General features: G+C 41.7%; 1 protein-coding gene across 4 annotated transcripts in view; it reads right to left on the bottom strand.

Moving 5' to 3' along the window:
* Nucleotides 1-12,386, bottom strand: part of LOC106599337 (disks large-associated protein 1) — a 137,714-nt gene that overhangs the window by 43,230 nt on the left and 82,098 nt on the right. For 3 of the 4 annotated variants that reach the window (XM_082973388.1, XM_082973390.1, XM_082973389.1), the window contains exon 3: nt 6,558-7,585. In XM_082973388.1, coding sequence (XP_082829514.1) covers nt 6,558-7,529 — 972 coding nt within the window. In that variant the 5' untranslated portion in view covers nt 7,530-7,585. Of the gene's footprint in view, nt 1-6,449; nt 7,586-12,386 lie in introns of all 4 variants that reach the window. The other variant, XM_014190522.3, reaches the window with a different exon arrangement.

Below are 12,386 nucleotides of genomic sequence, written 5' to 3'. Positions count from 1 at the left end.
TTTTGGCCCATTCTTCCATGCAGATCTCCTCTAGAGCAGTGATGTTTTGGGGCTGTTGCTGGGCAACACGGACTTTCAACTCCCTCCAAAGATTTTCTATGGGGTTGAGATCTGGAGACTGGCTAGGTCACTCCAGGACCTTGAAATGCTTCTTACGAAGCCACTCCTTCGTTGCCCGGGCGGTGTGTTTGGGATCATTGTCATGCTGAAAGACCCAGCCACGTTTCATCTTCAATGCCCTTGCTGATGGAAGGAGGTTTTCACTCAAAATTTCACAATACATGGCCCCATTCATTCTTTCCTTTACACGGATCAGTCGTCCTGGTCCCTTTGCAGAAAAACAGCCCCAAAGCATGATGTTTCCACCCCCATGCTTCACAGTAGGTATGGTGTTCTTTGGATGCAACTCAGCATTCTTTGTCCTCCAAACACGACGAGTTGAGTTTATACCAAAAAGTTCTATTTTGGTTTCATCTGACCATATGACATTCTCCCAATCCTCTTCTGGATCATCCAAATGCTCTCTAGCAAACTTCAGACGGGCCTGGACATGTACTGGCTTAAGCAGGGGGACACGTCTGGCACTGCAGGATTTGAGTCCCTGGCGGCGTAGTGTGTTACTGATGGTAGGCTTTGTTACTTTGGTCCCAGCTCTCTGCAGGTCATTCACTAGGTCCCCCTGTGTGGTTCTGGGATTTTTGCTCACCGTTCTTGTGATCATTTTGACCCCACGGGGTGAGATCTTGCGTGGAGCCCCAGATCGAGGGAGATTATCAGTGGTCTTGTATGTCTTCCATTTCCTAATAATTGCTCCCACAGTTGATTTCTTCAAACCAAGCTGCTTACCTATTGCAGATTCAGTCTTCCCAGCCTGGCGCAGGTCTACAATTTTGTTTCTGGCGTCCTTTGACAGCTCTTTGATCTTGGCCATAGTGGAGTTTGGAGTGTGACTGTTTGAGGTTGTGGACAGGTGTCTTTTATACTGATAACAAGTTCAAACAGGTGCCATTAATACAGGTAATGAGTGGAGGACAGAGGAGCCTCTTAAAGAAGAAGTTACAGGTCTGTGAGAGCCAGGAATCTTGCTTGTTTGTAGGTGACCAAATACTTATTTTCCACCATAATTTGCAAATAAATTCAGTAAAAATCCTACAATGTGATTTTCTGGATTTTTTTCCTCATTTTGTCTGTCATAGTTGACGTGTACCTATGATAAAAATTACAGGCCTCGCTCATCTTTTTAAGTGGGAGAACTTGCACAATTGGTGGCTGACTAAATACTTTTTTGCCCCACTGTATGTGAAGCTAGACAAAATAAGGATTAGCCACAATAGTGGACTTTGAGGTTAGCCTTCAAAATAAAAGTATGGCCGGCCCGGTCGAGCGTCAGTAGCCAGATGAAGATAGCTGGCTGCTTATAACGTTAGCTTTGGGCAACAGGGTTAAGTAGCTGGCTAGCTATTTATTTTCATGAATGAAAGTTCAATTTTAATAGGCTAACAACAAGTGGCAACCTAGCTAATACTTACTCGCAAGGATTCCTAAATCATTGCTAAGAAAAATGAAAATGACTGCAGTTTCTACTGGTCATTGTTTTCTGGCTGGTTGTATTGGTGCTAGCTAAGTACCAAGCTAAAGCTAGCTACCCCAGAAGTTGCGGTTGAACATATGATCCTTTATTACCAACGCGTTATTGTAAGCACATCATTCATGGCTGGTGTTTGCAGACTTTTTTGTACAGCTTTGACAGTGCTACTGTATATTTTTTGACACGCAAGAGCCAAACGGCATTCCATAGTATGTATGTCGTGAAGCTAATAGCAGTGACGCTATTACTGTGTAACTCCGGTAGGGCAACATCTGAAAAAAAGCGCACTTGGTAGTGTGTACTGGTGCTCGACCACTCAGCGAAAGCCAACATCATCCACGACAGAGAACAGTTGATTGTCAAGGGCAATGAATTCAATTATCTTGGCTTTAATGGATTTTCTTACCCTTTCAAATGACTGCTTGACTTGTTGACTGCTCGATCCACACAGCAGACATTGTGGGCAAGGTTAGGACTGCTGTGTTGCACGTGTAGCGCAAAATTTTATGTGGCGTCATTACTTCATATAGGTATGCACGGTAGCTTTGACATCGGTTTTTAACATCGGCGTTAAACTATCGGGCCGATACCAATGTTGGCATTTTTAGCTAATATCGTCCGATTCTGATATGTTCACCGATATATCGTGCATATTTAATTATTATTATTAATATTATCATCATCATCACTGCATTGTTGGGAAAGAGCTCTCAAGATAAGAATTTCAATGTAATGTTTTACACCTGTTGTATCCTGTGCATGTGGCAAATAAACTTTGAAACTAGAAACTGTTGACCAATGGTCTGCTTTCAGACACTTTTGTACTTGGTATGGGGACAACAAAACGATTTAATTTTTGCAATAGCAATTTAGCCTCTAGCATTATTATTGTATGTGAGTGATCTAATACAGTCGAAGTCGGAAGTTTACATACAGTAAATTGGAGTCATTAAAACTAGTTTTTCAACCAATCCACAAATGTCTTGTTAACAAACTATAGTTTTGGCAAGTCAGTTAGGACATCTACTTTGTGCATGACACAAGTAATTTTTCCAACAATTGTTTACAGACAGATTATTTCACTTATAATTCACTGCATCACAATTCCAGTGGGTCAGAAGTTTATATACACTAAGTTGACTGTGACTTTAAAAACAGCTTGGAAGATTCCAGAAAATGATGTCATGGCTTTAAAAGCTTCTGATAGGCTAATTGACATCATTTGTGTCAATTGGAGGTATACCTGTGGATGTATTTCAAGGCCTACCTTCAAACTCAGTGCCTCTTTGCTTGACATCATAGGGAAATCAAAAGAAATCAGCCAAGACCTCAGAAAAAAAAAGGCCACATCCTTGGAAGTAATTTCCAAATGCCTGAAGGTATCACATTCATCTGTACAAACAATAGTACGCAAGTATAAACACCATGGGACCACGCAGCCACCATACCGCTCAGGAAGGAGACGCGTTCTGTCTCCTAGAGATGAACGTACTTTGGTGCGAAAAGTGCAAATCAATCCCAGAACAACAGCAAAGGACCTTGTGAAGATGCTGGAGGAAACACATACAAAAGTATCTATATCCACAGTAAAACGAGTCTTATATCGACATAACCTGAAAGGCCACTCAGCAAGGAAGAAGACACTGCTCCAAAACCGCCATAAAAAAGCCAGACTACAGTTTGCAACTGTACATGGGGACAAAGATCGTACTTTTTGGAGAAATGTCCTCTGGTCTGATGAAACAAAAATAGAACTGTTTGGCCATAATGACCATTGTTATGTTTGGAGGAAAAAGGGGGAGGCTTGCAAGCCGAAGAACACCATCCCAACCATGAAGCACAGGGGTGGCAGCATCATGTTGTGGGGGTGCTTTGCGGTAGGAGGGACTGGTGCACTTCACAAAATAGTTGGCATAATAAGGATGGAAAATTGGCTTAAGGACAACAAAGTCAAGGTATTGGAGTGGCCATCACAAAGCCCTGACCTCAATCCTATAGAACATTTGTGGGCAGAACTGAAAAAGCGTGTGTGAGTAAGGAGGCCTACAAACCTGACTCAGTTACACCAGCTCTGTCAGGAGGAATGGGCCAAAATTCACCCAACTTATTGTGGGAAGCTTGTGGAAGGCTACCCGAAACGTTTGACCCAAGTTAAACAATTTAAAGGCAATGCTACCAAATACGAATTGAGTGCATGTAAACTTCTGACCCACTGGGAATGTGATGAAAGAAATAAAAGCTGAAATAAATCACTCTCTCTACTATTATTCAGACATTTCTAATTCCTAAAAGAAAGTGGTGATCCTAACTGACCTAAGAGAGGGAATGGTTACTAGGATTAAATGTCAGGAATTGTGTAAAACTGAGTTTAAATGTATTTGGCTAAGGTGTATGTAAACTTCCGACTTGAACTGTACATTCCATCCTTGCCGTGTTCAAATGTTTAAAGTATTATAGTGCAGTCTCGGGATACAAATTAAACTCTGACAAAACTGAGGTAATGCCGAATAATATGGATCATGCTACTATTAGAAATCCCGTATGACCTCTGAAATAGTCACAGGACGGTTTTAAGTACCTCTTTATCATGTAAGGAAATAATGTTATACTTTTGTGAAAGATAATCATAGGACTCTACTAGAGATAACTAAGATAGATATCAATAGATGAATGCACTGCTTCTTTCATAGATAGGCAGGGTCAATACAATACAAATGTATATCCTCCCCAAATTATTATACCTATTTCAGTCCATACAACTGAAGCTACCTGCAAATTTCTTACAAAATGTAAATAAAGTAATATCTTATTTTCAATGGCAGAAAAAAACAGCCTGTGTAAGCATTCAAACTCTTCAAGCTCCTTATCCCAAAGGAAAGCTTACACTTCCTAATTTTGAACTATATTATCTAGCCACTCATTTGCGTCCTATATGGCCCCCGGTGGCCATCAATAGAAGAGCAATACATTACATCTGTAACTTTGAAAGGGATCCCCTTTGTGGGACACCAAAATAATAGCATTTACAAAGAATCCCATCATCAAAACACTTTTAACTCATAGCAGAGAGCTCATAAACTGCTTGGATTCAATAACATACTTTAAAGATTTACTCCGTTAATGAACAATCCACTTATTCCAAAGGCAATTGCTAATAGAACATTACATTTATGGAACTCTAAAGGAATTTCTATTGTTGGGGACTTACATAAGGAAAATACATTAATATAATTTAAACAACACAAAGACGAGCATGAGCTTCCTCAAACTAGGTTTTTTAAATACCTTTAGATAAGGCACTGGGTAAAAGAAATGACAAAATACAATTTCCCTAATACTCCAGAGGAATCACTGCTCGAAAATGGTATCCATAGTACTAGGTCAACTCGAGGTCTGATCTCAAGGATGTATAACATACTCAATAATAATCTACCTACATATAATAACCTAACATACAAATGGGACAGAGACATAGGTTGTAATTATGACTCAGTTGACTGGGATGACTTGCTTGAAATCTCTCAGAGCTTCTTGATGGCAACCAAACATAGACAGATGCAATTCAATATGTTGCACAGGACATATTTTACTGCATATAGACTGAATTTACTTGATAAGATAACTGACAAATATCCTAGATGTGAGATAAATACTGGAGATTACTGCATATGTTATGGAGATGTCCCTACCTATAGAATTTGTTGGAAAATATCAGTAAAATTACATCAGAGATATTAGAGACAGAAAAACTAATTACCCCAAGATGTGGGTGTTAGGGAACATAACCTTGGTAAATACAGTATCAGCTAGCACAAACAAATATGTATTTCTTCTTGCTGCTACAGCAGGTAAAAAGTGCATCTTAACAAAATGGACATCAGAACATGCTCTATCAACAATGGTTGAAGGAGGTGATGTCATATTGTACCTCAGAGAAAATATCATGCCTATCAGGAAAAGCTACTCTCAATTCAGGGAAATCTGGGGTCCTTTAATAGATTTTCTTCCTAACATTCAAAACTTTTCTGATTGAGTGGAAGTTATCTGCTGATTGATGTCTCCACCTATTTTTCTTTTGATTACTACAAAATGCCTTGCCTACTTGTTTAGGCTATACTTTATAATGTACATTTTCTTCTTTTGGTGTTTTATTTTATTTGAGTTATTTTCATTTGTTTAATTTGAATTACTTAGCCCTGTGGTTTGTTGGTTTTGTTTGTAAAGTAAAAAAGAAAACGTCCAATGGGGAATGTTATGTAAAAATGGAAGAGCCATATTGATTTTGTTTTGACTGATTTAGAATATAGAACAAGTGAGAAGGAGAAAGAGATGAGAAACTAGCATACTGCACAGAACAACATTTACATATAATTTAGCTACATGAACATCATAATAATTTATAATCCCTCTTTTGATATTTCTGTAAAAACTGAGTGGAAGTGGACTGCTTAGATCTATTTAGAGATGTGCTATTTGTGCATCTGTTGGGCCAACTGTGTTTTGAATGTGGAATTTCAGATTTGATGGGTTTAGCAACAATCTTAGTGAACAGCATCAGGAGAATAGTACACAAATATTCTTGCATTCGCGCGCACGCACGCACGCACACACGCAAGGAAAGAATTAAGGAACCCCAAAACTGGGAAATCTATGAAATTAAGAGGTTTATAAACAGGAAATAATGCCAGTCACTGATGGGTTTAAAAGAAAAAAGCCTACTAAAGAAAGTAAGGCCACTACTGGGCTTGCACTTACTTCTCTCTTCAAATCAAATGAAAGTGGAGGGGGGGTAGGTCCTCTCCAGTGGGGTAAATAGCTGGACGAGGGGGAAGTTTAGGGGTACATTTTAAGAATTGCATACCTGCAAGAACTGGCATGAGCGCTCCTGCTGACAAGCCTCAGATTTCACTAGTGCTTTATGATCTAAGTTAACTGAGGCCTTCTGGTAGACTTCGCGAGCCCTGCTCACCGTTAGACTGGACGACCACAAGCTCTTCTTCATGAGCTGGGCGTCCATGCTTATGGGGATATGGGAGGGGACACAGGTGTGTTTTACTACATCGTTATTACTGCGCGACGTTTTCAGGGCGTGTTCGCTGATGGTGTTGTAGGCCTCCATGAAGTACTGTGACTGGGACTTGTCCGGGTGGCGGCCCATGGTCATGACTCCAGTGGGGCTGTGGAACAGGCTGTGGCTGTGGCAGACGTCTCGGTCATCCAGGAGGTCGTCTGAGCTCCAGTAGCCCGAGGTGGAGCTCCTTTGCTTTGGCTCTGCCGACTTGCAGCGCTCCCTACTCTTGCTGCGTTTGCGGTGCTTCTGCGTGGGGGGCGTCTCACTCTCGGGGCTATTCCTGCTGCCATTGATGCTGCCCTGCTTGGAGTGCGTGTGTGGCCCCTCCAGGGAGTGGGACTTGGCGAAGAGTTTCTGGACGGAGTGGACCAGGTGGCGGATGCGTCCGGGGCTGTCGCTGCGTTGCTCCAGAGCTGTCCTCTTGTACTGCAGCGTGTGGTACCCATCCCGCGTGAACGATGGCTGCCTCTCAAACTGGTCCAGCAGGTTGACTGGCAGGCGGACGTTGACGCCCTTGTTGGGGACCATGTTACCCACACCAACACCCACACCATAGGGCACCACAGGACACTCATCCTTCCCCATCCGATCCTTCAGCTCGTGGTGTGAGCTGCTGTAGTGTCGTCTGGGGAAGGTCCCATAGGGCACCACACTACTGTCTGAGGGGAAGGCAGCGTGGTTCCTCAGCTGGATGTGGCTCTGCACCTGGCCGTAGTAGGGGTGGTCAGAGGGGTGGGACATGGGCATGTCCATTTGGTTGATCAAGTAGGGCTTGCGATCAGGGTGGTGGCCATGGCCTAGGGCATCGTAGGAACCAGGGTCACAGGTGACCACATGGTGGTGACTGCGGCTGCTTGATAGACCCTTCATGGTGTCTGTTCAGTCCACAGCCTGGGAACCGCTGCAGATGATGTTCCTGATAGGAGCTGTGAAGACAGGATGGGAGAAACAACAACAAACTGTTAGAACAACTGGAAATCCAGACGGTAGACATTGTATGTTCCTTTTGTTTTTTATGCGCTTAGTGCTCTCAAAACAATTCACTCAGTAATAATTATTTCTCAAATCTACTCTAATAATTGTGAAGGTTAGGATTGCATAGGGAGAGCTGAGATCCTAAATCAGTATTTTCAACACACACATAATGTTTTGTCAGTGAAGCATTAGTTTCTGAGAGGTTATTTAAACACTCACAAAACCAGAGGAGTATTGGGTTCCTAGCATAGAGAATGACAGACAAAGAGGACATGTCAAGGAGTAAAAAGCTTCACTTCAAGAATACTGTCACAGTTCAGCTTCGATTTCATAATTCTGCAACACTAGCTAGTTTTCCTGGGCCCATGGCTTAGACTGGCCAACTGGTACTTTGATGTGCTTGTCATTAGTGAATCTTCATGAATATCAAATGGTGGAACAGCGGGAGCGCCATCCTATCCCCTGGTGATGTCTCATGGTAGATCATTACTCTACTCAAACCATATGGAGAAAGACCATTTTTATTTTAGGGGTGGATCGAAATTTACAGAATTGGTACCTGGAGGAAAATGGGGGAGGGCTTTTCAATTGCAGTCAAGGGGAGGCTTTAGTATTTTTTGATCTTGTCCAGGGGAGGGTCATGTAATTTGTAATTGATAAAATGTATATATTTCTGTGTTTTAGAATCAGTTGCTTATTAGGCTATATATCAATGTGTGCCTGATGCCGCCCTTGATCTCTGATTCTCCACTGGGTGCACAATATCAAGTGTGCCTATAGGCTATGTAATTTGGTCTCAATCAAATTATCCATAGCCTATAGGCTATAAGCTACGAAATGCATGCTCGGAGAAGCACAGAGCAAAGTTACATTTCTAAGATAGCTGCTGGGATGGTGTAAATAAAACTAGGCTGCATTACACACCGCAATGAATATTACAACCCTGAGCCCCGGCCTGCTCTGCCCTTGCGGATAAAACCCTTTTTTGTGTGCTGCCTAACCAGTGCTGTGCTGTGTAGGCCTACAATGACAGTTCAGTAGGAGAGTCAAAGGCTTCTTCCCACCAACATTTTTTTTATTAGGTCTATCTTGCAGGCAGACTAGCCTATAGCCTATGTTATTTTCAGTTTGAGAAAGAGAGTGCAAAGATGAGGAAGAGGACCTGTCACGGCTGTTTGAAGGAGCGGACCAAAATGCAGTGTGTTCGTAGTTCCACATATTTATTAAAAGTGAAACTGAATGCAATACACTTAAATACTTGAATATACAAAAATAACAAACCGTGACGTAGAGAGGACAACACACTACTCAAAAGATAATAACCCACAGACAATAAGAAAAAACCCTACTTAAATATGATCTCTAATCAGAGGCAATGAGGATCAGCTGCCTCCAATTAGAGATCAACCCCAAACAATCCCAACATAGAAATAGACAAACTAGAACTTAAACATAGAAATAGAAAACATAGAACAACCCAAAACACCCCCTGTCACGCCCTGCCCTACTCTACTATAGAAAATGACATCTTACTAGGGTCAGGACATGACAGGACCGGAGATAAACGTTGATAATATAGCTTGCTACTACTCTAATTCTTTTTTTAAATAAAAACAACATGTTTCTTGCCCATGATGTATTTATTAGAGTTACTGACCTCACAATAAGCCAGATTTGAGTAACTGACAATTTGGTGCTGAAAGTTGAAGCAGCAACCTCGGCAGAATCAATCAGAAATGGACAGCTCATGATGCTCAAAGTAGTCAAATTCCAGGAGACATAATTGATTTAAACAGTCTTAATTTAAATTAGACTTTACTAACAACAAGAGGGCTTTCTTCTTATTTAAAAAATAAGAGGTAGGCCTACCTGTTTGGCAGACGAAATTAGGCTATTGGCTGCAATATCCATAGATTTGTCTGCCAATTCCTCCACCCACAATGCACTCTTTAAATAACAACTCTTCACTGACACGGAAGTAGGCTAAGTTAAAATCAGGACTCGAATCGAGGGGGTATGAGGGGGTATTTTATTCAAAATGGCAAAAAGTGATCTATAAGAGCGCTTTGGTCCACGATGCTTTATGCTACAAACAAGTTGTAAATACCTGGGAAAGACGTGACTCCGATGCATATGGTGAAATCATTGTTTTGTTTCTTTGACATTCAGAGGCTGAGCTACAACCTTCTATAGCCGAGGAGAAAAATGGACTTTGCTTGGGAAGGAGACTAATTCTGTCACTATCAATTGATTAAGCTATTCACTTTCTGTACAATGGAATATGTTTTAACCCAGATAGTTTAGGGAAACACTTGTGACCTTCTCTTGTCGGGTTACGCCACAGAAGAAGAATAGCCAGCAGTTAATAGCCAGAATAGCCAGCCTACTCTGTCTGTTTTTCACTTTTATTTAACGACCTGGCCAAGATAAAGCAAAGTAGTGTGACACAAACAACAGAGTTACACATAAACAAACGTACAGTCAATAACACAATAGAAAAGAAATATAGAAAAATCAATGTACAGTGTGTGCAAATGTAGAAGAGTAGGGAGGTAGGCAATAAATAGGCCATAGAGGCGAAATAATTACAATTTAGCATTAATACTGGAGTGATAGATGTGCAAATTATGAAGTGCAAGTAGAGATGCTGGGGTGGAAAAGAACAAGAGGGTAAATAATAATATGGGGATGAGGTAGTTGGGTGGGCTATTTACAGATTGGCTGTGTACAGGTACAGTGATCGGTAAGCTGCTCTGACAGCTGATACTTAAAGTTAGAGAGGGAGATATAAGACTCCAGCTTCAGAGATTTTTGCAATTCATTCCAGTCATTGGCAGCAGAGAACTGGAAGGAAAGGCGGCCAAAGGAAGTGTTGGCTTTGGGGATGACCAGTGCAATATACCTGCTGGAGCGCGTGCTACGGGGTAGGTGTTGCTATGGTGACCAGTGAGCTGAGATAAGGCGGAGCATTACCTAGCAAAGACTTATAGATGACCTGGAGCCAATGGGTTTGGAGACGGATATGTAGTGAGGGCCTGTCAACGATAGCACAGGTCGCAGTGGTGGGTAGTATATGGGGCTTTGGTGACAAAACAGATGGCACTTTGATAGATTACATCCAGTTTGCTGAGTAGAGTTTCTGGGGTGGAAAGGTTGGCAAAACTTTTAAAGTACCATGCTCAGATTCTTAATGACGTCTCAGATTGACTTATTTGCAAACAGAGACAGTTTTGTTGTAAACAAGACACACACTGATTTGGCATTAGAGAAATATGATAAGATGAACACATAGGCATATCTCTGTCCATTGTTATACTGTAATTTCAGTAATTTGTGTGGTATAAAAAATATTCTGCTTATATGTAAAATTACATAGAATTGTATGAAATGTTTATAAAAGGCTATTGTTTCTCGGACCTGCAAATACGATGACAGATTCATGCAATGCACTTACTATAAATTAGATCTTTCCACCCCCTACTCTTGTCCACGGTTGTCAGTGAACCCACAACCTTCTGGCCCACAGCCCTCTGCGCTATAGAAATCCTGTGTTGCCATGTGATGCTTACAGGACAATAACAGTTTTTAATATGGCATATCTAAGCCTCTGGTCTGTCCATGAAGTGAGGGTAAATGGTAGGCATGTTCACTGCTCTCCACTTTGTTTTAATTATTATTTTGGGTATAGGGGGAGTGTCACTTTTAGTTTTAAGCCTCCTAGAGTGTTTTGGTAAAAAATATTTTGCTGAGGGGAGGGACATCCATTTTCATTTCAGAGAGGTCCGACTTTCCACAGGTAAACCTTTTTATAAATAATGTTCACTCCCTTAATACTTTTCATTCACAGACCCTTTGAGTGAATTTTTGAAAAAACATGTATCATTGCATTATGCAATCTCCTGACATAAGGTAAGATGGAAATGAAGATTTTTTATTTTATTTTGAGTGTTTCTGATCACAAGCTGGGAATAAATGTAATTGTAATATGAACCACAACCCAGTCTAATCACAGTCAAAAGAGAAAAGCCTCCTCCTCTCCACCAACCAACACTGACAACAACAACATCTTCACTGAGTCTTCTTCTGGTTGCACCTGTACAACAGAACAGATCATGCTAGGCGCATCATAGTAATTGCAGCAGGCGGAGAGCCTCTCATTCAGCTGTGTTGACTGTGTGAAGTTTGTCAGGACAGGAAGCAGAACCCGTCGGGTTGCGCAGCAGGAAAGAAGGGGGCTCAACGGGTGGCAGAGAGAAAGCAGCCAGCCCTGTTATTATTGGACTATTATTGGCCCCTGTGATCCTCTAATGGCACTGGGGGTTGAACCCCAGGATCCTGGCATCACTCACTGTGGAGGGAAGGATGTAGTCTAGAAGGCTGTCTCTGCTAGTTGACTGGCTTTAGCTGCCTGCTTTTCAACAAAGTGTAAATGCTAACACCTTTAGAGCATTTAGATTTTTATTTAACTAGGCAAGTCAGTTAAGAACAAAATTCTTATTTACAATGACAGCCAACACCGGCCAAACCCAGACGATGCTGGGCCAATTGTGCGCTGCCCTATGGGACTCCCAATCACGGCCGGATGTGATACAGCCTGGATTCAAACCAGGGACTGTAGTGACGCCTCTTGCAATGAGATGCAGTGCCTTAGACCGCTGCGCTACTCGGGAGCCTCGAGTGTGTAGCAATGGTAACTTTGGAAGCACACAATGACAGCCTACACAGTAATGATTTATACGTTTATGATATAGC

The sequence above is a fragment of the Salmo salar genome, chromosome 03 (genome assembly GCF_965601325.2).
Source record: "Salmo salar chromosome 03, fSalSal1, whole genome shotgun sequence".
Taxonomy (NCBI): Eukaryota; Metazoa; Chordata; class Actinopteri; order Salmoniformes; family Salmonidae; genus Salmo; species Salmo salar.
Note: the sequence above shows the minus strand (reverse complement) of the source record. Positions and strands in the feature narration are given on the sequence as shown.